The sequence below is a fragment of the Diceros bicornis genome, chromosome 6 (genome assembly GCF_020826845.1).
Source record: "Diceros bicornis minor isolate mBicDic1 chromosome 6, mDicBic1.mat.cur, whole genome shotgun sequence".
Taxonomy (NCBI): domain Eukaryota; kingdom Metazoa; phylum Chordata; class Mammalia; order Perissodactyla; family Rhinocerotidae; genus Diceros; species Diceros bicornis.
In genome coordinates, this window is record NC_080745.1 from 71100423 (window position 1) to 71126079 (window position 25657).

Sequence of the window (25657 nt, forward strand, 5' to 3'; positions counted from 1 at the left end):
AAACGCTGAGCCACGGGGCCGGCCCAAAAAGTTCACATTTTTACCATCCACTAATAACACTTGGTTTATATCCATCTGACTATCTTTCCATGCAGAAAAAAATTACCAAAGGGAGATCAATTTGTATAAACCGTTTTTTTAATTTCCCATTTCCAATCAATGATACTACCTTTCCATTTCAGTAAATTTCCATTCCATGTAATACTCTGACTATATTCACCTTCCCTAATTGATACCAGATTGTTCTGTACAGCTGTTTGCTCACACCAATACCCAGTCAATGAGGATATATGGCATCTGCTGGTTATGACCCTTCCGTCACTTTTAATCTAGCAGAGTTTTTTCTTAATGATACATATTTATGGAAGAGGTTTTCAGAGTATTTAGTATTTGCAGATTCCTCTTAATAATCAGAACTGTTAAAGTTGAACTTTAAAAAAAGCCTCAATATTAACCGTTTTCTTTCAAAATGGGTTTTATTTATTCGAACACCACCAAAATACCAAATGGAATGAATTAGCCTTACACATAATGAAACTCCCTCTACCCTACCTAAGGTATGTGAGCACATAGTCACTCTATGTGTACCAGAGCCACTTTAAGAAAACAAAACAATAAACCCTCTTGGGGTCTTGGGACCACTATTTTGCTGATGAACCACATCTTCCCCAAAGGAGACCAGACTTGACTCAGCTCTTTCTCACTACTATGCTCTGTTCTCTGGGTAGAGGTCAGAAGCTGCAATGGCCTCCAGCACCATGGTATCAAACAACCTCATCTGAGCACGAGGGCAGTGATGGATCAGTGAAGACGGAGCACTCACCATACACTGCGATGGTCTTCGTGTCTTGTAGGATGGCATTCCCAGCTGAGACCTGCACTGTGATGGTGTTCATTCCTTCAGAAGTAAACTTGAATGATATGCTTCCCTCCAAGGTGATCAGCGGCTAAAATAAATGAGGGCACAGAGTGAGGGGAAAGCTGTTCAATTACAGATGAGACAGCCTCTAGCTCTGAGCCGCCAACAAGCTACTTAAATCAGCAGAGGCTCTTTCCGGTGTACCGCAGTGCGCCTGACTCCCTCTACACCTCCCATCATCTCTAGTCCAGGCCAGAAAGGAGCTATTAGAGGCATTGTTCCAAGGATTCTGCTCATTCCTCATGAATTTGACACCTCTCTTCTGGTATCATCCAGATTCAGGGCTGGGAGATTGCTGGTGGGATATATGTCTGTCTTTATTGATAATCTACTCATATCAAGCAGATCCCTTAATCCAAGGAAACACTCCAATCAGACCAAATCAGGGAGCTCATATTAATCTAGACTTAAGCAGTAGTCATTGAAAATCTATAAGCTGCCAGTTGTTTATCTCCAGGGTGTATATATTTATATAAAATTACAATGGAACACAGCAACCATGGACACCAAAACTACGCAAGTTAGATAGGAGTGGCCTTGTGTGGCTTGGCTTCCTCCGAGAAGCCCTATCAGCAGTTTCCTGGAAGTAGCAGCTATGAAAACAAGTACTAATTGGATAGTGGTTTGAGAACTCAAAAAAAAAAAAAAGATTTGGAGTGGTGGCTATAATACAACAGGAGGCCAGGCCAGGTCCTGGAGGAAAGGATTATTAGCCTACTGACCTCCCTCGACTCACTCCCCACAAACATTTCTTTTCTACTTTTTCTTAATTAATTTCAAAATCAAAATTCATTTAACTCCCTGTAAGAGGAGGCAGAGGAGGCAGAGGGAAGACTACAGCCCAGCATAAAAAGTCTACTCAATATAATCTGTTGTGAATTGGGTTTTCTGCTAAAAGGTAAAAACATAGGAGCCACAGAAGAAAGTTGTTTAATACTTTCACCTTCTAGTACTAGTTTTCAGGCAAGTAACATAGATTTCTCCTCCTCCACTGTGGATAGTGGGCCCAATTTGGGCCGAATTTATACATAGTTTCAGAAAAACTAAAAATGAGTTTCTTTTCCACTGAGTTATGTCAGCTAGGTCAGGGTTATAGTAGAGGTGAGAGATTCCTTCCTCTGTCAGACATGTAGCAGGTCTGGGGTCAAGAGAGGTTTCCTCCCTGCGCCTATGCAAAATTACGTCTCCAGTTAACGCCAAAATTCAGCTCTGAAGTAGCAAACGGTTTGTATTAAAATAAGATGCATTGCACTTGAAGAGCAATATCACTAAGCGAAAGCAACTCTGCTAGAATAAGATGAGGCTTTCCAGTCCAGAGCATTCGTTCCAGTGCCCTTTGGGGAGAGATGCTTCGGGGCCTTAGTCCTACAGCCTTAACTGACATTTGGAAGCACATTTTAATTTCCAAGAATGGAGTGAGTTCAAAACAGAAAGAGAGCATGCAGCCTGGTGTGAAGGGAAGAAAAACTCCTGTAGGCGTGAGAACGTCTTGGATCTGACCTCTGCCAGAAGCAGTGGAATGAGATTGGAGCAGCCACTTCATCTGCATCATCCTCACTTTTTTCATCTGTAAAATGAAGGACTTACAGGAAACGAGGTTTAAGGTCTCTACTGGTTTTAAAATTGCTGCTGACTTTTGATCATAGGGAATGTTTTGGGAAAACAGAAAGGGTAAAGTTGAGCTAAAGAAGTGGCCATGTCTGATTCAGGGTGAGGAGGCCATTTGGGGCTGGGCTGTAACAGGCATCTGTTGCTTCTGCCTGTCTGGTAGCCACTGGCCTCTTTTCCTTTTAGAGACCATTCCCTCCCTTTTCTTGGTCTATGTGGTTTCTAAGCAGGCTGACTTCAACACGCCTTTCCACCCCCAGCACTGTGATTAAGGCCTGGTCAAAAATATTCCATGCTGAGACTTCTGTTAGACCTTTTGGGAAAGTCAGTTTTTCCCTGCTAAGCTGTGAGAGCATAAAGCTGGGGCTGCTGCTAAGGCTTGTTGTGAAGGAAAGTCCAACTGGAGAGGGACACTCACACAGAGGAAGGGAGACGTGAGAGGGAGGGGGTGAAGGGGTAAGAGAGAGAGTAAGACAGAGGGAGACAAAGAGAACATACTGATGAGATTATTGGAGCACTAGAAGCCTGCTGTCCCTGAAGCCAGGACTACCCCTAGACTCTTGAGTTACATAAGCTTTTTCATTCCTTTGCCTTCAGCCAGTCTGAGGTGAGCTGCCACTAGACCCCGTGCAGTAGGCCGACCCACCTCCGTGTTGTTTCCGTACCACCACACGTAAGTGAGGGTGCCCACTTGGCTGGGCCACAGCACTGCAGTTGCGTTGACCTCTTTGTTCTTTGTGGTGACAAAGGGAAGAGACAGGTGTACATGTTCCAGGGGACCTGAGGCACAAGAGAAAAGAGGAGGCATAGAGAGGGAAGAGCTTCCTCTGCTTCACCTTCCCTGCTCTGAAGAGAACACATATTCCTTCTGGAACCCTCCAAAACATCACGGTCATAGTCCCTGAGGGAAATGCCCAGGTGCTTTCTCTACTTTGGAGAAAAAGATATATTGTGAACAATTGCGTCTCAACACTTTCCATTTACCAGTCTTTCTTCTAGGCCTAAAATCTGAGTTATTTATGTGCAAAAGTTTAAAAATTTACAAGTAATTTATGAAGGCCTTAAATGAAGAGGTAAATATGAGATTTCACAGGGACATGCAAAGTCTTTCCAAGAGGTTGTATACTTGGTGCTGAACCAGGGTTTTGAAAACCCCATAGAATCCATGTTGGGCAGTGGTGGGGTTAAGGAGGGGGGTGGTTATTATACAAATCCCCAAACCACTCTAGACATAATTATTCTTTACTCTTTATTGGATCTTAAAGATCTAAGTGAGTGTGTATAAATGTGTGTGTGTGTGTGAGAGTGTATCTGTGTGCAAGTGTAGGTTAGGTACGGCCTGGTTAGGAAAGCATGGAACAAACTGTGTTTGGGGTTGCATTAAGCTGGTCTGGGACAAGGGCGTGCATGAGTAGGTAGAGACAGCTCTGTGGTTCTCAGGATGTACTCAACTATAAAGGAGGACGATTCACCCTATGGAGGCCCATTAGACCAGAAACCTTAATCAGATGTGCAAACCCACAAAGATATGAATATCCTTTTCATAGAAAACTACCAGGACCTTTCCTGTGACACCTGATCTTCTCTTTGAGTCACTGTTCTGGGAAAAATGTAGTTTCCTCTGAGGTGAACATGACAAAAATCTATCATCCTCACCATTATTCCATGAGGCGGAGAAGAAAGTGGTACCCTCAGGCCTTTCCACCAGGTTTGATCATTGCCTCTTCTGCGTGACCTTTAAGTGTGTTTCCTAGGGTACTGTCTTTGGCCTTTTTCTCCCTCGATTTGTTCTTCTGCTGAGTAATATCATCCATACCTTGACCTTCAGCTATAAACTACACGCTTAGGCCTCCAAGACCACCTTCTTGACTCCAGACTCAATCAGCAGCCAAATGTTCCTAAGAAACACTATTTCCACCATTCTGTAATCTCCATAATCTCGATAAATAAAACCCATGTTTATCTAGGGGACCAACCCAGAAGCAGACAATCAATCTAGATTCCTTATTTCTTGCTGCCCATATCCATTTAGGAAACCATTGATTGGGTTTCATAAATCTCTCTCAGTTAGAGATTCTTAGCCTCCCCGATCCTGCCCCGGTTCATACACTAAGCACCCTCCCATCTGGACCGTTACAACTCCTACAGATTTTCCTGCCTCTAACCTTTCCCCACTCTAATCCACCTGCCTGCTTTGTGTTCAAGCCTGCCTCCCTCAATAATACATAAGGGGCACCAAGTGCCAGGTATCCCCGGCACCTGGAATAAAATATGTGATCCAGGGTGAGGGTAGAGCAGTACAAAGGCTTTGAGAAGGTGGCTCTCCAGGTTTGAGGAATAGCAAGAAAGCCCAAATGGCTGCAGCAGGGAGATGGAGGGAAAAAGTGGAAGCCAATGAGATCTAAGAGGTAGTTAGACGTGACCTGACATCTAGCATGTCAGCCTTGTAGGCCCTGAAATATGTATGTGTGTGTTTGCATATGTTCATTCTTGCAAATTTATACATTATCCATTCATACAATGTAAGCGATGTCTATGTACCTTCTCACCTTCCAAATCATTGTGAGTGATTTTTCTAGACAGCCAAGTTGATCGTGCTACTCGTTTGCTCAAAATTAAAATTCCCATTACCTAATTATAATAATAATGATAACTACCACATATTGATCTAAAGTTTGTAAGACAGAAAACACAGGCTGCTAACTTCTTGAGGGGAATAACCCTCATGTATATCACGTATAAAGACTAGCACAGTTCCTGAGACATAGCAGATACTCAAACATTCACGGGGTAGGTAAACTAACAATGATAAAATTTCTGTTTCTGCTTTTGCCATCCTTCTCTCTCTTTATAGAATTAGAGGCGTGGTGACCGGCATGCAGAATAGAATTAACTTTCTGGCTTATAAGCCATATAATAAGAAGTAGGTGAGAGCCAGCCCTGATGGCCTAGTGGTTAAAGTTCGGCACACTCAGCTTTGGCGGCCCAGGTTCTGTTCCCGGGCATGGAACCACACCACTTGTCTGTCAGTAGCCATGCTGTGACGGCTCACATAGAAGAACTAGAATGACTTACAATTAGAATATACAACTAAGTACTGGGGTTTTGGAGAGAAAAAAAAAAAAAAAGAGGAAGATTGTAACAGATGTTAGCTCAGGATGAATCATTCCCAGAAAAAAAATAAAAATTAAAATTAAAACAAAAGAAAAGAAGTAGTTGATCTTACATCAGAATGGTTGACTGAAATAATAAAATGGCAGCATTTACTTAGTGATGACTATGTACCACATATTCTGCTAGTGGCTCTTTTTATTCTCATCTAATCCTCACAACCTTATGAAGTAGGCACTGCTATCACCCCCATTTAGAGAGGAACAGACAGAGGAAGGTGACTTTCCCAAGGTCACACAGCTAGGAGACATCAATTCCAGGGTGTGAACCAAAGCAGTCTGATTTGAGGGCTCATGCTCTGGCCGGCTGGCAAATGCTCCAAGAGACCTTTCCCATTTGAGCAAAACAGCTATTAAGAGTCGCTACTTACTAATTACTTAAATATGTTCCTGCCATTGGGAAATGCACTTTACACCAGCTCTCATTTCTTCCACGGCTCTGGCCATCTCCCCATCAAACTCCAGCAGGCCATGCCTTGTCCCACCCTGGGACCTTGGCTTATCCACCTTTCTTATGGCACCTGTCATTTTCAAGACTCAGTCCCGGCGTCTCCTCCTCTGTGACACTCCTCCTGGCTCCCTGATCTGACTTCAACGAGCCAGTTAGAATGCAAGGACTAGGGAAGCTCTGCCAGACGTGCTAGTTCCATTCAGAAAAGGTCTCGCTCACAAACGAGCATTTAATAATGTTTTTAATGTCAGAAAATCAAACTAAGGATGATACCTCTGTCCTGTTAATGACAAATATTGAACCTTGTTAGTGCAATATGGTCATTCATTCATCCAATAGTTTTTGAGTGCTACTATGTGTCGGGCATTATTCTAGGTGCTGGGGACACCTGGCGCTTGGTGGAGCTCATGTGTTATTGAAGGAGGCAGACTTGGAACACATAAAGTTGGGGTAGGTGAGAGAGTGCTATTTTTGATAGGGTGGTCAAGGAAAGTCTCTCAGAAGAAGTAACACTTGAGCAGCGACCTGAATAAAGTGAGGCAGTGCACCAAATATCTATTTGGGATGCTCCAGGGTGAGGGCAGAGCAAGCGCCAAGAGGGGAGGAGGTGGCTCTCCATGCTTGAACAATAGCAAGAAACAGCTGCAGGGGAGAGATGGAGGGAAAGAGTGGGAGCCAATGAGATCTAAGAGGTATTCAGGACACCTAGCATGTTGGCTTTGTAACCCCTGAAATATGTATTTGTGTGTTTGTATGAGTTCATTCTTGCATGTTTATACATTCATACAAATGTGTGGAATTTATCTTTCAGATTCCCACATCCCCTTGTATTCATTTACTTTTTACGCATTAAATATACCTAGTTCCTGCTACCTAAAAGCCTGTCTTTTAAGCATCTATTTTCTGCACAGAGGGTGCGGTCTGCCCTAATGGAGCCACGGAAATGAACCCTGAGCTAAGAGCTGCTGCTCAGAACCCACTAAGTGCAAATGCATGTGCTACTTCGCGCTGATGGAAATGAACCTCCAGCCCTTGGAGGACCCCAGCTGGCTGGCTGCACTAAGCCCAGAGGTGAACAAACTGGCAGATGTGGCTCCATCAGACAGGTGCCTGCGATGTACAAAAGGGACGGCAGGTGGCGCTGCATCACTCCTTATGAATCTTTCCAGGCAAGGCGGTTGAGAGAACTGGGGAATTACTTGTCTGAACTGGGTTTCCCTTCCTTTTCTTGTTTAGCCCTGCTGTGCTGCAGGAAACAGCTGACGTCCGTGAGACTGAACATTGTGTGCATGTGTGTGTGTGTGCGCGCGTGTGTGTGTACACATATGCACTGATTGCTCTGGCCTGCCTCTAGCATTTGTTCTGGAGACCTCCTCTGACCACCAAATGAAACATCATGTACGCATCACATTGCTGTTTGTCTGAAATGTTAAAAAATCCACTAGAAGAAATAAAAGTGATTTAATTGTAAAGGTGAGATCCTGAAACAGAGTTCCTTCAACCTCAGTGTGCATAAGGACCATACTCATCTGTTCAAAGCAGATTATGATGCCACACTTCCAGGAATTCTCATTCAGTAGGTCTGGAATGGGGACACTACATTTTTATCATGTAATTTTGGGGCAGGTGACTCATTAAATCACACTTTACAAAACCCTAGTCTGACATTTGCTGGCCAATATAATGATCATGTGAAAAGTTGCAAAGCTACACAGGTTTTCAAGACACTGATCACTTTATGCTAAGCTGGGCACAGAAAGATATCTGCAAATGGTGCCCATGTGAGGACGTAGCTGAAGAGAAGGTTTGGGAAAGACTAGAAAATCCACCTCATCTTTTTTTTTTTTCTCCTACCATTCTGCACATTTGTACCGTTTTTGGTGATTTTTTTTCTGCGAGACTTACTGAGACAGGGCAGCTTTCTGAACAGAAACCTGCAGGTCCTCTAAATTCTCTGCCCCATCCAGCTGAAGGCAACACTGGCTGCACCATGTGTCTCATTAGTTTGCAAACTAGCAGAGCACAGTGAATACCATCCCCAAGGAATTTCCAACTGCCAGGCTACAACAGATTACCCAGCCGCCTGGTGAGAGCTGCTGGCCCACTCCTGGAAACGTTACAGCAGGAACATCATCTCCATTTGTTCCTGATGACCTTTGCAAACCCACATTAAAAACCTCTGATTTGGAATCAAATCCTTTCTGTACTGGAGAGCGGAGGGAGTATGTGTTCTAGACAGGCAATGGGGCTTTCTGGAAGAGTCTCGGGGTCGGGGTAGGGGAATGAGTGAGAGGGGCAGAGGGTAGGCTTGGCACCCTGAGCTAAGAGCTGCTGCTCAGAACCCACTAAGTGCAAATGCATGTGCTACTTCGTGCTGATGGAAAATCAAGCCTTGCTGGTTGACAGGGCACAGAATATTTTGCTTCATAGAAACTTTGGGAAACAAGATATGCATTCCTCATGTGACAGAGAAGAAAATCTAGGCTCAGAGAAATGGAGTGACTTGGCCAGGAGTTCAGGCCTGCATTTGGACCTAACAACAACCAATTCAGTCCAGAGCTCATTTTCGTTTTTTCTACAAAGCCACCTCCCTCCTATATCCTGGCATTGTGGCATCAAAAACTGCCATGATGCCCTTCAGGTTTGAGCTTTTGGGGAGTATGAATCAATTATGGTCTTGTTCTGCCTTCCTCTTAGTGTAAAATAGTGTCAAAGCCACAGTACTTCTCCAATCCTTGTTTTCTCTGAAAGCACGCACCAAGGCTGCCCATCACGGTAGAGGTGTCAGGATGAGCAAATGAGTTCATGTGCTTGGTAAATTGCAATGGGTCCTCTAGGAGAGAGGCGCTAAGCAAACATGTCAGAACCTGCTGAAACTGCTTATGACGTGGGTTTAGATGTATGTGACTTAATGAAAGTGTACAAATAACCCTGCTTTAATATAGTTAGTAAAAAAAGAGTTGACTCTTGTCCCCAAGGCCAGGCTTAGAAAGGTGTTCCATTACATAAGCCATGCTTATCCAACCACTTAACCCAAAAGGAGACTAACAGAATTGAAATCAGAACACAAACCCTTCCATTACCAATCATCTGCCACCAATGTTAGGGTCAAAACGTGTAGCCACTCGGCTAGGCTAATGAGACAATTTAAAAAATGGCAAGTAAACAAAGAAGCTCATTTCTTTTAGAAGTCCTGGCATCAGCCACCTTTCATCTTGAGCAGAGGCAAGCTCTGTGCTGTTTTCCTTCCCAGGATGTAGTAAACCCGGGAGAGGGCTGGGGTGGGGAGGTATCTCTCAGGGAAGGTGATCATTTTCAGGGGTGAGGAAGAATCCACAGGGCGAGCAGGAGGGTGAGCTGTGAATGACTGTACGGGGGACCCTGAGAAATGGAGACAAAAAGCTGCTGCTGAACCTTAAATCAGCACTGACACGTGGTTAGAGTACGGTGGATGTTTAATACGTATATGGGATATGGAATAAAATGACTATAATTCTGCAGGAGAGTGGCTCTCTAACAAAAATCCCCCTTACAGAAAAAGCTGTGGAAAATGATAGGCTGCTAGGCAGGCAGCCATTCTCAGCAAATGCACTGTCATTTGTGTTGCAAGTTATTTTTGCTACTAATAACCAAGGTTTGTGATGTAGTTTGGAAATATTCCTATGCTATCATCACTTGAGATTATTTCTTAGTAAGAGGCAACTCCAGAAAGTCTATATAAGACAGCTTAGGGGGGAAGTCAGCAGGAAGGGAGCCTCTGAAACATGTCTTGAACCTACGTAGTTGTATAGCAAGTACACTGCTGCTAATGTAAATGTTCATGTTTCTCAGGATGATCTGCAAAGATGTTGAGGGGGATAAGGGCTGACAGAGACTTAGTTCCTCCAACCCCAAGCCACTGTTGGCACTGACAATAACTTAGTGATCAAGAGCTGGGATTCTTGAGACAGGTAGACCTGAGTCTGATAACTTAGTGATCAAGAGCTGGGATTCTTGAGACAGGTAGACCTGAGTCTGAACCCTGGCTCTGCCAGATAGCAGGTCTACAACCTCCGATGGTTATTTAATCTCTCTGAACCTCACTGTTCTTTGAAAAGTAGTGTTTCCAATAGTGCCTACTTCATAGGGTTGTCTTGAGAAGTGAGAGCATACACATAAAGAGCTTGTTTTGCACAAAGCCTGGCACACAGTAAGACCTTAATAAACTTTAGCTGAAATGGTGTTAGCATACTAGGAATCTTGTAATCCTTTGTTTAAACCCAAAGAAGTGAGGGTGTGTTTTTTCGAAGCACCTCTGTCATGAGCGTGCAGGAAATAAAGATCAAGAATTACTGATACAGCAGGAATCCTTGGTAACAAACAATGTTTGTTGCGGATCCCTAAATAGTGTTGTCCTCCACTGGACCACAGCAGCTTAAACAAATTCTAGTTGGTACTTTCTCTACTCAATTCGGTTCAATGGGCAAGGGGCAGGTGAGAGGGCTGGAAAACTGCCTGGCCTTAATACTCTTGGGTTGGAAGCTGGAATTAATTTGAACAAGACCATTCATATAAAGGAGGTACTTTCGTTTCAAAGTAAACCATTTCTCTAGCAACCTAAACATGTCCTACGCCTGTGTGGGGACACCCACACACCTACCATAAGAGGCATTCATGGCACACATTTTGACTAAACATAACTTAGGAGTTATCATCTCATCATATTTAGTACACCTTTAGATTCTTCAATGGGGGAAAAGCTTGAACATTTCTTGGAACTATTTCCTAATGTAGCTTCCTTAACATTGTTTACCCTCTTTTCCTCTATACCACCTTCTCTCTAACACCAAATCACCCACAGATAAAAGCCCAGAAAACACACTTTCAAAAAAAGGAGCAAAAGTCTAAAACAATTATTACTAGTGAGATATAACATAGGAAGAGAAGACTAACAAGATGGGGAGAAATTCTGTTACTTGTGCTAATTCTCAATGCATTAGATGGAGCCATACAAGAAGACTGTTTTCAAACATTTTTGACCAAAAAAAAAAAAAAAATTCAACCAAACAGCTCAGCAAGTTGCACAGGCCCAGCCCCCAGACACAGGTGTTATATCTCAGAGGCACCTGGAAGAGGCAAAGTAAGGGCAATGAGAACAACTTGAAGCAAACCAGAGTCTGGGATTATTCAAATTCCACTCGCTGATTTTCTTCTTACTTTCTCCCCACTTGGCTCTCTTATTTCCCCTTCCCCTTCTGCTAAAAGGTAACTAGTGAGCTTCTTTTAGATATGAAATTTTGGTTTATATTTCAAAAGGACACAATATTTAAAATATGTCATAAGCCAACAACAGTAATAACATACAAGTTACATGTAAGTACAGGACGGCGGTGTCAGACCCCAGACTGTTGTCCACCTGCACGGTCACTCGGAAAATGCCCACATTGTGATAGACGTGTTTGATCCCGTCTTCCATGGAGCTGAGATTGACATAGGACACTGCGATGCCATCACCGAAGTCCACTTGGATGAGTGTCCTCTGAACGTCACCCTGAAAAACAGCCCAACATCAGAGGAAAGGGAGTCAGTGCCGGGGCTTGTCCTGGTCCCTGGCTCAGGGATAATGACAGCCCTGGCTCCCTCCTACAGCTGGGAGCATCTGTCTGTTTTGACAGAATCCCTGTGACATTCCCTGGCAGACAGTTTACTAAGATGGATGCTCTCCAAATCTGAAGGGCACCGACTACTAAAAGTTTCAAGGTTTGGAAAATTAAGTGTTTGATTATCAGCTCCAATTTGATATTCAATTCCTCTGAAGGCTTTGTTTATAGTCTTACCATGAATATGACTAAAAGGTGTACCCATACAGTTTTAAAAATTCAGCATACCTGACATGGTCATGGGCCACTTCCTATGTGTTAAGGATCCCTGAATTCCCCCCTCTATTTCTGATTCCCTAACCATGTTGGAGGAAGGATGGGAGACACCTGGCCTTACACCTGACATGACATTGGACTCAGCCCTATTATCATTTAAGATAATGGTGGTTAATTCTTTTATACTTCAGCATTTTGTTCTATCAAAATCATTTCATTCTTTACAGAATCTTATTCTGGAGAGAAAAGCAGGCAACATTCATTACTTTTACAGGTAAGGAAGCTGAAGTCAAGAAAGGTTTAGTCATTTGCTTAAGGTTAACACAGCTAGCTAGTGCAGTCCTGGGATCTGAACCCATCTCTCTGGACTTGCATTTCATTCATTCATTCAAATGGAACAATAGCACTGTGGGTAGAGCATTGACGGCTCCTCCAGGTTTGAATCCTAGTGTGCCATTCACAAGTTGGATGACTTCATGTAGTCATTCAGCCTCCGTGGGTCTCGGTTACCTGATCCATGAAATGGGCATGATAATACCTTAGCATCTTAACTCAAAGGGTTGTTATAAGAGATGTGAGTAATTAGTAATCTTTAAAATTGTATACCTGAATAAATGACTACAAAAACAATGCAGGTGTTAAAGACCTGCAATATCCCTTTTAAAGCTTGATTGGAATCACACGATTCTAAATTTCCCACAGGTAGGCAGGAGAAGATAAAGTTGGCTTTATAAAATCCCAGACCTGTAAAAAAAAATGGCCTTTGGAATTTCAGTTGAGATTCTTAAGGAACAAAGTTTCTTAGACCCAAATGACAACAACCAGCTTCCCTCATGCACAGCCCATCCTTTAACAAGTTTTTTGTTTGTTTATTGGGTTAACTTTTCCATTTTCAAGGGAAAAAAAACACAAAACCTTTGAACTATAAATGTATTTTCGATTAAGTAAGGTTCATACGGTATCATATTTTTTGAAAAGGCCAAGTTTAAAATGCTGACATTTAAAAGATTAATTCACAGGGAATGGAAAAGCAGTTCAAATCCTATGAATCGATGTGACCTACTCTTCTGATCTGTGCCCAGCCAAGCATCGTGTTGGGGGCACACGGCAGCGAACTCTTGGTAAGGACATGGGCAAAAATTCTCCCCTAGGGTGGGAAAAGAAACTCCCTTAAAAACTATAAAACAAATATCCAAAAGCCCAGACACTGTGCAATTACTTGAATTCCCTTCACTAATAATATAAATGTCAACCATTCTTGCTGACTTGTCCTGCATTTGGACAACCAAAGTGGACTGATGGATCAATTTCTCATCCTGTTTCTAGTCAGTTTCCACTCCCGTGTTTCCTGGGTTTTCAACAGAGTTGCTGCCAGGTCAGCTCTATGCTTGGGCGTGGAGGAAGAGCCCACATTATAATCCGCTCACATCGTTTGGAACAAGTGCTCCAGGGAAGTATCAGGAGTAGCTATAGGGTTAATCGTGGAACAAAAGAAGCAATATAGTTTCTGAGAAAAAGAGAGAGAGAGAGAGGGAGAGGTGTTTGCGGTTCTTTGTGGGGATGGAGTGGACATCACGTAGGGGCCAGCATTTGCAAGAGGATGGAAGGGAGATTCACATCTTCAGCTGATTCCACTTCAGTCTCCACTGAGAGAGAGCAGCTACCCGCACAACTGGGAAAAGTACAACTCTGGCTGCCATTGCTTGAGTCTACTTTGCCTTCCCTTTCTGATTTGTATTCACCATTCTCCTTTTGTGGGCCTGGACTTAGACCTCTTGTCAATTACATAAAACCCCTCCCAAGTTCTGCCTGTCTGGATGTCTACAGTTTGTCATGCTGGTCTTTTGGCCTGAAAGCATTCTTAATTCTCCACTCATGATAATATTCTCTATGTATAGAACAGGTGAAAGGAGGGAGCTACACAGTGTTGAACTAGTGCATCAGTGAGGCTGCCGTTACAGAGTCAGACTTTTAGGGTATTAGGTCAGGTTCTATATACATATATAAAATGGATATATGGTACTAAAGTATTAGGCTTACCATGCACCTGAGAGCCCCTGTAGGGAAAGGCATGGAATCCCCTAATCAAATCGGAGGTCCCCAGGACCTTCTGATGAGGGTGTAGACCTCTGAGCTTGGTACCCTGCACTAGGAGACAAGAGCACCAAGGGGCCAAGTCTGACAGCTGAAGGCAGCAGGTTTCATCCCTGCTGTTGCAGCTTTGCCCACTCAGTGGAACAAACTGGATCCCATGCCTTTGCCTTTAGGGGCTCTCAGGTGATTGGTAAGCCTGATACAGCAGTAACCGCATCACCTTGAGGCTCATTTGTCATCAGCCTCTGACGTCCTTGGGTTTTATAATTACCATCTGAGGCAGGGATGCCAACTCCTTTCAGAGAATAAGAAACAGGGCAAAGGAAAGAGCCCAAGTCCTAGGTCGCCATTCAATTAGGCACACTTGCCGTGCTTTCACCGGCTCTCTGGTCATTCATTCATTCAACCAACCAGCAGGTATTTACTGAGTGTTGTATCAGGCACTAACTGGTAAGTAAATTATAACCAACCAAACAAAACGGATGTGGTCTGGGCTTTCATGAGCATACAGACTACTAGTGAGACAGATGGACTTTAATTAAATAATCATACAAATAACTAAAAATGCTATTACAAGGGATGATATGAAGGAGAGGTGCACAATGTTGTAAGCTTGCACAATAGGAAGAGGTGGAGAGATGAAAATCTGATCTGATTGAGAACTTCAAGGAAGGCTTCCCAGAAGAAGTGACATCTAAGCTGAGAAGGCCTAAAGAAGTAAATTAACCAAACAAAGGACATGAGTGAGTGAGATGGGGGTGAGGATTCCAGGCAATGGGGATGGAAGGAACCAGATGTGCAAGGGCCCTGTGGCAGAAGGGGGATGGTATAAAGGAAGCTGAAGATATAGACGCAGTAGGAACATGTTACAAAATTAGACTGGAAGGGAGAAAATGACATTTTAGGACCTGCGGGCCAAGTTTCTGATTTTGATCTTTCTCCTAAGAGTAATGGGAAGCCATTAAAGTGTTTTAAGCAGGAGTTTGGGGGAAGATAGCATGATCATATTTTTAATTCAATAAGGTCACTCCAGCTACTACATGGAGGATGAACTGGAAGGAGGCTCAAGTATTCTGAGAAGCCAGTTGGGGGTAGTTCTGGGCAGATAATGGTAGATTGAAATGTGAGTTGCAACAGGAAATTACATTCACCTTCCTGTCAAAATTAACTCCCATAGTTTATTGGTTCTGAAATCAGTGAGTCTCAGCCTTTGATATCAGCATCTCTTATAGAAAATAAAAGAAAACAGTGCTGATGCTCAGCTACCACCCAAGACCCACCTCCTGGCTCAGGGCCTCTGGGGAGGATGCTCGTTCTGCTGTGGTCTGAGAAGGTCCACAGCTGATGCTGGGCTAAATCAAAGGTCCGGGTTCAGATAGTTGAACATTAGGTTTTCTGGTGATTGAATTCATCTGGAGATAAATATAGTGCACCATGAGCTGACGCTATTCCTAGTCCATTTTGATTTGATGGTAAAGCTTTCCCAGGATGTTTTAGGATTCTAAATGCTAAGGGTGCATTAATAAAGCCAGGAAGGGAAGCACTAAACTCATTGTTAGTGACTGGTGCACCATCACACACAGAAGTTCTACAATACATGTCATCAAGATTAGCTAACCTCTTCAGGAAAACATGTTGCTGGATGATAGGAGAGTAGTTTGTGTAAACTACTAAGAGCTAAGATGTGTCGTTATTTGGCTGTATCATCAGCACCTAACACAATGCTTGCAGGTGGTTCTTTTCTGTTCAATAAATTTTAAATATTTCTGTTCCTTTTCTGTTCAATAAATTTTAAATATTGTGTATTTCTAATGTGTTTCTTCATCAAAGTGCTTTCATACATATTATCTCATTTGGCTGTTAGGACCCCCGGGAGATAGCAAGGGCAGAGGTTATTTCTATTTGGTATATCAGGAGAACTGGGGCACAGAGAGGTTAAACAAGATGCCTAAGGGCCCAGCTAGGGAGAGACTTAAGAAAGTGTTTAAGATTATCTGCGGGTTAACTCAGATAATCGGGTTATCTGCAGGTTAATGCAGCTCAGTGCTTGTTGAGCCTCTTTAATTGAAAGTTACTTATAATATTTCAGAGGGGGGGAAGGTGCTTACAAAAGAGAGGCATCACTTTCTTTTCTTCTTAGACTCTATTCCTGGCTTTCACTTTGTTTCCCCCTCTGACAATATTTTTGCTAAGAAGTGGAAAGAAGGGTTGGCGTGAACTATACTCTACTCTTATGTCTTCCCTCTGGTAAAGCAGTATCACATTCAAGCCATAAAGAAGATAGAGAAAATGGCAAACAACAGGTATTCATAATCAGTAGTCAGGAAACTCTAGTGTATAATTGAGAGTTACTTCAGTCTAATAAACCATGTCGTCATTCCTAAAACGGAACCTAGGCTAGCAAATATCTAGACCATTATACAAAATGCTTCAGACCAAATGCCCTTTAGTCACAGGCCCTGATATAGACACAGAACTGAGAATACTAGCTCAAAAGAAGTTCTCAAGAAAGGCACAAAAGCCACATGAAATCCATATGGGGATTCTCCAAGGGCATCACTGACTTCTCTAACAGAAAAACAAATATATCAAATGGCCACCATGAAGCCAAGATTAACCTGAGGAATGAAAGGTGTGTGAACCTATCAGTTCCTGTAACAGGGCTTCAGTGAAAAGTGGGAAAGCAAACGCTACAGTAACTCCACACCAACAGCCTCAGTCCAGCAATGAGACTCCAAGATGCTCTTGAAGGCATTAGGGACCCGCCGCAGAGAGAACCTGGACACCTATGTCAGAGCCTGGTCCCTGCAAAGCTCGAGAGCGGGCCTGACTCAGGCTCCACTGACATTCACTCTCGAAAGGGACCTTGAAGTCCATGCAGCAAAAACTACATTGTAGAGAAATAACTATAGTATAACCCATTTTTATAAGGAAAAAAAAAAAGGCAACAAATAACACAGTATATGTACTATAAGCCTGTGTGTGTTTGTATGAGCACAGAGAAAGGTGCTGGCAAATATAACCCAGCCTGCTGATGCTAATTACCTTAGGGGGTAAGGTGAAGTGAGAGGCAGAGGGAGACCAGCAGCATTAAGAGATGGGGAGGAAGGGGCTGGCCCAGTGGCGTAGTGGTTAAGTTCGTACAGTCTGCTTCAGTGGCCTAGGGTTCGCTGGTTCGGATCCCAGACATGGACCTATGCACTGCTCATCAGCCATGCTGTGATGGTGTCCCGTATACAAAATAGAGGAAGGTGAGCACAGATGTTGGCTCAGTTGCCTCTTTTTGCTGAGGAAGTTTGGCAATGGATGTTAGCTCAGGGTCAATCATTCTCACCAAAAAAGAGAAAGAGGGAGCAAATAAGGGCAAACAAAGATTTCACCAAATTTAGAGGGGGGTGGAGTATGTTACAGCACAAGAACCATCACAAAACACAACATTCTATCTCACTGTTCCTGGACATATTTAAATATTGATTAAGTATATGGGAAATAACCAGAAGGTAACACAGACATGGGTTACATTGATGATGGGATACAGTCAACTTTGGTCTTGGACTTCTGTTGTTATTTTAATGCCCTTTTGACCTCAAAGTAAGATAAAAAATATCATTAAGCAGCACTGAATGACAAAAACAAAAATCAGACATTTCAGCTTTTTCTTCTCGTGGCTAATGATACCAGGCAGAGTGGAGAGCATGAAATAAAAGTAGCCCACCATTGCCCTGCATACTCTATTAGAGGTACATTTAGACTCAGGTGAGTGAGGTCTTGACAAGAAACAGGAAAGGACATAGCTATGGTACAGTGTGCTCTGGCCTTCAGAGAAGAGATTTTGTCAGCCAGAAGAGCTGAGTACATGGAGAAAAGCGCTATCCACCTTGCGCTTATTCAATAAGAGTGAACTCTGGCATGTGACTTCTTACATAAAGTGTGAAGCTAAGATTGTTCTAGAACATTCCCTGACGCTCACTAAGGGAAAAGACAGAGAACATTTCTTGAAAGTTTACCGTGCCAGAAATAATAACAACTGGTCTCTATGTAGTATCTCGTTTCATCATCAACCCTAAAAGACTCAGGCCTGAAAGACTATTAAAATTTGCCTAGAGTCACAAGACTAGTTTGAACAAAGCTCTTCTTCATTCCAAGTTTAGCACTCCTACTACTTGTTCACAGAAGACACTCAAACTATTCTGTTGTGCTCATTCCCAGGTGGGTGCACAAAGATGGATTCACCCATATTTGAAACCAGAGAGCTTTTGTAAGCTTAAGTACCTAAAACCCTTTAGAGAAATGCCAACATGGACCAAATTCTTCATTACACAGTGACATAAGAGGAGCCCAGTGTAATATACCAGGGTCTATAAAATACCATGGGAGCTGCAAAACGTGTTTATGAAGACCCCTGGTGATGTGAGTGTTTGATTAAGAGTGAGATGACTCTAAATAGGAAACAGCTGCTGTAACTGTGTTGGACCTGCTATTTTATAATAGTAAACTGAGCCCTTCGAGCACAGAACAACACTAGTCAATGATAAGAGGCACTTGCACATGCCCTATTTTCTGTTCCCGAGCAAGTTCTTGGTCCTTTCATGTATCCCTTCCAAGAGGTGCTACCATTGCTGAAAGCGAGGCTGCCTCTCTAGATCAGCTGGGGAAGAGTGTTTCCTGGATGTCTGGTTTGAATCATGCCCTCTGGGCTTCTTTTCAGTTTCAAAACTGAGTTATGGACAACAATTCCAAGATATCTGGATATCAGCATAACTGCAGAAGATAGAGTCAACCTCCTCCCCTTGCGTATTCAGAGATGGTTTTCTATAGCACAGGTGTCTCTCAAAATGCACAGACCCCTCAAGCTTCTCTGCACACAAAGGCAACAGTGAACTTGGATGCCCCGATCTGGAGGGAGAAGGTTCACAGAGCAAGGAGGGAATTGCATAGGGATTTATGATTTTACCAAAGAACTCATATCTGACAAGGCCAGTGATGCCAGGGAGACCAAACTATGGGCCCACCAAACCATTTGACTGGATACATGATATTCCACCTTCTCTCTGATGAAATGCAAATGACTGGGTCCTTTTTTGAGGACTCCAATCCTTGGGACTCGCCTAACTAAACTTCCAAATACTTCTGGATCTAATGCTCATGCCAAGAACTTCCAATTGGAACATCATAAAATAGTTTAATCCCTCACTTGCAAACGTGCCATAGCACCATGTGTTTGAATGAACAGTAAATTTCCAAATTTCCTTTTTATGTCTCTGTACTTGGTGTCTGGCTTAGAATGGAACAGAATACCATGAGGCAGGAGGAACACTTGGCTTGTGTGAGCAGATAAATGACTATTAGCCAAGTCCTCTTTACTCCATCTAGACATTGTGGTACAGACAGGTCAGAACCTTGACCTGCTGTGCTTTGGAAACACTTTTTAGGTGATAAAGTGACACTCTTACACTGTCACCACTACGTAGTGGCTTTAGGAATTACCTCAGCAGGCTTTGGCAGGAAAACTATGGGGCTGCTAAATGACATAAATCTTATAAATGTTTTGAATGACTTTTTTAAATCACTCTAAACAGTTAGGTATGCAATAAGAACAAAATTATACTCTTTAAAAAATATATATACTTTTTTAAAAGAGTAGTAGAGAGATTCCTTTAGGAATAAACCTATGCAAGGAGTTTTTCCTAGGAGTAAAATATGTAATAGAAATATGTTAGCTTTATTAGAAGAAAGAAGAAAAAATAGAGAAAAGGCATGATGTATTCATGGAGAAAATGTAGCAAATACATAAAATGAGGAAAAAGAAAATCCAAATTACCCATAATGGTACTACCCACAGATTACGTTGTTAGATTTGTGAATACCATATTAACCAATGAGAAGACACATGAACACACACAGACACGCACAACAATACTGGAATCATTACACTGTTTACTTTATGCTGTCAACATCTTTAAATAGCTTTCCAAACTTTTGTATCTAGCATCACTTGGTGGACTTAACCAAGTCATAAGATCCTGTCTTATAGGATATATGATTTCTCTGGATGTCACTTCAACATGTTTCCAAATTATTAGGCTGTTGTGAGATGTAGGTGACTTTACAGAAGTCTACAGAGGAAGTGTATGTGGAAGAGGTGCTCTATGGAAGTCAGGTGGAAACCTGCGAGTTAGAAGACCTGGTTATATGCTCTTTGAAGTGCATTTTACATTTGGACCTCAATTTCTTTACCTGTAAATTAAAAGTGGGCAGAATGATGATGATCCTATCATTTCTAGTCCAGATAACCTGTGATTTTTATAATTTATTATTCTTGTTATTGGCATTGTTGGACATCCACACATATTCCCATATCCCTCCAGGCTGCTGAAATAATCTCAGCTCTTAGATGAAGATGCAGAACTTATTCAAGTGCTGTTGTCACATGGTGGAGACTTTCCACACACTTTTTTTTTTTTTTTTTGCACATTAATGGTGGGTTACAGTGAGAACTGAGCTAGTAAGGCAAAGAGTCAAGGAATAATGAATGGTGAAGCATGAAGCCAGAAACCTGAGGAAGTTACGTACCTGGGCAAGAATTGTGTGGTTTAGTGAAGCCTTGATTCAGGAGTGGTGGCCACCCATGTGGATGCAATGGGACACCAGTGTTGCATGGCATAGAGCAGACAGGCTGAGAGATTGAAAATCCAAACTGAAGACTATTTCATGACGTCAGCCCTTGGGATAGTCACTGAACTGGAGCTCTCAGTAATGAGCCAGGTATCTCTCTTTGCTTGTCAAAGCAGACTGAAGTTCTTTGCAAACATCTATTCCTTGAAACCCTAAAGAACAGCAATACCCCAATGTATGTGGACCAGTACTGAGGGAAGAGGAAAGCAGAGCCTTAGAAAGAGTTGCAAACCTATTTGACCTGAACTTCGGACACCAGGCCTTTAGCTAAAGACAACTTTTATTGCCAGCCTCATTTTCTTCTTTCCTTTTTAACCTGAAGCAACAAGGGAGCAGAAATGAAGTGGCTCAATTACCTTGCTAGAGTCAAAGAGAATAAAGCTGAATGGAGTATAGAATAACACATGAGAAAGTCTCTTAAATCTCCACGGCTCATTGAAATCAGCTCCCGTTCCTTTGTGTGGAAGGAGAAAACAGTTGAGGCTTCTGAGTCAGATCTGAGCTGGCTTAGAAACTGACACCTGCCTAGACTTAACACTGCCTGCTAACTCTTTGTGCCGTCTCTAAAAGCCCTGATTTTTCTCCAGATGAAAAAGTAGGTCAAATTCTTTCATGACTTCGACAAATGAGTGTCTCACAAAAAAAACAATCAAGAGTCATCTTCTCTACCATCCGACGACTGGCAGTATCCTGCAATATTATGAAGTGTTATTACATTGTGGCTACTTTCATGCTGCCATAAGTCTTTCAATGTATGTGAAATTACAGATCATTGAAATTCATCTAATGAGGACACAGCCTTCACGTTTTGGAGTTAAATCTCACAGAAGAAGTTATAATCACGAATTTTCCTTATTAAGTTCCAGTCTTTGTATGCAAATTGAAGTATTAAAACAGTGAGATACAGATCAAAGTTTTAATTTTAGTCCCTCGCCTCAGATTTAATTTAAAAGCCTTAAATTATGCAGAGAATTGCATCTCTTTATTCTTATAGCTGTTTAAAACAGATTTAATTATCTGCCGTAACACACAGACACTACTTCTGCCTAGCAGTCCTCTCAAATGAATGCCTCCCAAATCAGTTTTGTCGAGTTCTTAAGACTGATTAGGCCCTTCACCATCCACCCTGTGCCTTCAGATTCTTGCATTGGATTTCTCTGGGAAGCTGACTTCTCATGCTGAAAGTCTACAGGCTCATCACATTAGTGGTCCAGAGGACATCCATCTTGAGGGAGTCTCCAGACAGAGACATGCCACCTCTCACTGGATGCTTAGGCCTCAGTGCAAAGCATCTTCAATCAGTTTCCTAAAATTCAGGTGTAGTTGAAAATGTTTGGCTTCTTAGACATAACTTCACGGACTCCTCTCCCCTCTTGGTTGGTCTCTGGATCAACTGTTCTTTGTTCTTAAGGAAACAATGGTGAGAAATGCATTGTGTGTGTGTGTGTGTGTTTGCATGTGTGTGTGTGCATACGTGCAGCACGTGGGTGTTTTTGGATCTGCCACAATGCGTGAATCTGGGATGGAAGCAAGGCGGGCTCCTTTGCCTTGTTGCTTCTAATGAAGGTTCTTTCATTACAGTATATTTGGAGAGAACCCCATGAGCAGCAGGGATAGGGTTCCTGACAATGGGGCTTTTCATCAACTTCACAGAATTGTGTAGTTCTCTGAGAAACAGGTGAGCCAAGCTGTGGCATTTTGAAGGAGTTGTGTTTTGTCACTTAGATGTAGAGGGTGGCCTCTCATGCTATTTTCAGGAAGGGATTCCATGTCTTGCATATGTCAAATTTGCAAAATTCTGGCTCTAGTACAAGTATTGACATGGTGTCACAAGCCTTTGATTATCTTCTGTGAATAAGAAGTTCTCTTTGCTCTGTTTTTAGAAAGTTTTTCATTGATATTCTTATGTTAGAATTAGGACATGCACTATTACAGTATAAAGGAAGGGATTTAGAATTCAGATGAAGACCTTAACACCTTTTGGATGTTATTGAAACTTAAGAGTCTTTTCCTTTTAAGTTTGGGCTTTATCTCTACACTCTTTGGGGAAACCTATCCAAATCCACACATATTTATTGAATTCCCATCAATATATTAGGCACTAAGAGCAGAGACACTGGCGCTGCAACCAGGCGTGGTATGACTCCTACCTTAATGATATTTATAATTTATTGGGGGATGCCAAAAATGATTATTACAATATAATGCAGTAAATTAGTTTTTCTTTTTGCTTTGAATGAATACAAAATATTAAATATTTTCTATTTCATGTGGTTAGATTTTTATTTAAAACTTGATACAGCAGAGGTCCTATTTAACCCAAAACATGTATTTCCATAAACTGAAGTGTGTCTACAAATGAATGAAAAGTATATGATGTAAAATTAGAACTTAGTAAAATGTTTGTTCAAGAACAAATAAACACTCATGTTTAGACTCATGTCTAACTACTTGGTTGGACAGTTGATTCCTCAGGTCTCTAAGGCTTTAGTTGATACACTTAGGAAATGGAGCCCTCATGGAGGGTTTGTACAAAAGTAACTGCGGACAAAGAAAGGGGGGTTGCATCAATCCCTGGCCCAATCTAGCCCCATAGACAGAAGACAAGTCTATAGGAGAAAGTTGAACTATGAGTAAACCATGAGAAACAGAGGCATAATCTTCAGTGCCCAAATGACAAAATATACTGACTTGGAGAGTCTTCGCCCACTTCTGCATTAATCACACTGTACTGTGACATCAGAATGTAGTAGGGACCTCTCGGTCCCTTTGGCACCTGGAGGACTTGCTGCTTTAGAGGCATCAGAAGCATGGCATTAATATCCCTAATTATTATGAAGAACTGGCACTAGGTATGGGGGTAAGAGTCAGATATTATATTCAAAATAAGTTTAGAAGCACCAAATTCAAATGAGAAGTGGACTCAGAGATTTTGAGGAGGATAAAGAAACCCCATGTATTGCAGGTGGCACATGTCAAAGGTTTCTGTTTTGGATTTAATTTTTTTTTTAAATAATTATTATAGCCTAATTCACAACCAAGTCCTGGAGAAGTCTGGTATGCATGGATGATAAACTCCTCAAGTGCTACATTCATAGCCCATGTTTTCTAACATTCTTTAGAATGGATAAAACAGTGCCAGATACACAACAGCCGTTCCGTAAAGGCACAGTTTTGCAAAAAGGGGGAAACCCAAGAGACGATCTGGCATCTCTCTGCTGAAATGATTTTCAGCAAACTGATCTCAAGCCATAAATATTCTCAGAAAATCCAGGAGGAAAATCTTGGTTTATATATTGACGAGCGTCTAAGAATATAGCTGTAGCCATAGGCCAGACTGGCTTGGGTGTACATAATTTTGCCTATTCTTGATTTTTGTTACTACCTGCCCCCAGCCAAGTGTTTCTAGGGAGCCTTAGGAACTGCGTGAAGTTCTTTCCCAGAAAACGGTTCTTTCCACCACAGAGAAGCAATAGCAAGGCAAGATACCATAGAGCCAGGATTTGACTCCTGGCTCTATTACTTAGCAGGCATGTGGTCTTAGGTTAGTTACTTAAGTAACTTTGCCTTTCTGTGCTTCAGCTGTGCTATCTATAAAATGGCAATGGTGATGATAACACCTACTTGCATAGGGTTGCTGTGAGATCTAAGTGAGATAATGCGTGAAAGCACTCACAAAATGGACCAGAGTTAGTGCTCCATAAATGTCGGATATCTAAATTATTATCATTGCGTCAAATTTCAATGCTCCCCCGCTTCTCAGAGACACTCTGCTTTTCTTTATTCCACATTGCTCATCGCAGGCATCACCCATTCCTACGTATATAATCCAGAGATTAATAGAGAAACTGACGTTTCTGTAAAGAGAGCTTGTGAATCATTAGCACAGAATCCCACAGTCAAATGTGAGGTTCCCAGGGCCTGCTGATGTAGGGACAGTCCTTTTGGCTCGGTGCTCTGCACTAGGAGACAAGAGCATCAAGGGGCCAGGTCTGACAGCTGAAGGCAGCAGATTTTATTCCTGCTGTTGTAGCTTTGCCCACTCAAGTGAAATGAACTGACTTGTATTTTTTTCCCTTCTTGCGCCCAGAAGGCATGAATTTACACATCTTAGAACCAGATTCCCCAATCTGTTCCCACATCACTAGGCCAAGTTTGAGATGCCTGACGATCTTTGTTATACAGACAGCAAAGTCGAACAGATGAGAGCTTGGCCTCCATCCCTGGAGGGTGTACAAAGATTGCAGCTGACCAGGAGTGATTTTTTGTTTCAGATTTTGCTCTATTGTGTTCTTAGAAATGGAACAAAAGTCTGAATTCTGAAGCCTGCTCCAACATAAACATCTGCTGCTTCAAAAGATGATGTTCTTCTCAGTATCAGAATCGGGTTCCTTATGTCTCTGGGAAAGGGACCTTCACATTCACCATACAAGGTAAGCATAGGGTATAGGATTGGCCCAGAAAATAAATCCTTCCCTAAGAATCCAAAAAAAGTTTTCTTTTTCCTTTTTTTCCCTAAAGACTTAAATACAAAGCACTATATTTTATTTGCATTTCCAAACATTTTTAAGTAAGCCTTTTGTTGAGCAGGAAATACATAAAGAAACATATGCAAATGATTAAATATATAACTTGATTTTTTACAAAGTGAATGCATCCATTAATTACCAAGAAATTAAAAATTGCCAGTACCCCTCAAATCCCCCCTGCCACTTCCCCTCTAAAGGTAACAATTATTCTCACTATGATCACCATAAATTAGCTTTGTCTGTTTTTGCAGTTTCATAGAATCATACAATATGTATTTTTTTCAGTCTGATTTCTTCAGCTTAATATTGGACATGAGATTCATTCAAGTTTTTGTAGGTAGCAATAGTTTTTTCGT

At 42.1% G+C, this 25657-nt stretch overlaps 1 protein-coding gene across 3 annotated transcripts in view; it reads right to left on the reverse strand.

Annotated features, from left to right (window-relative positions):
• Positions 1–25657, reverse strand: part of SORCS1 (sortilin related VPS10 domain containing receptor 1) — a 477606-nt gene that overhangs the window by 39936 nt on the left and 412013 nt on the right. For all 3 annotated transcript variants that reach the window (XM_058543953.1, XM_058543955.1, XM_058543954.1), the window contains exons 19-21: positions 11492–11678; positions 3174–3307; positions 824–947 (exon numbers count right to left, since the gene is read on the reverse strand). In XM_058543953.1, the coding sequence (XP_058399936.1) occupies positions 824–947; positions 3174–3307; positions 11492–11678 (445 nt within the window). The remainder of the gene's footprint in view (positions 1–823; positions 948–3173; positions 3308–11491; positions 11679–25657) is intronic.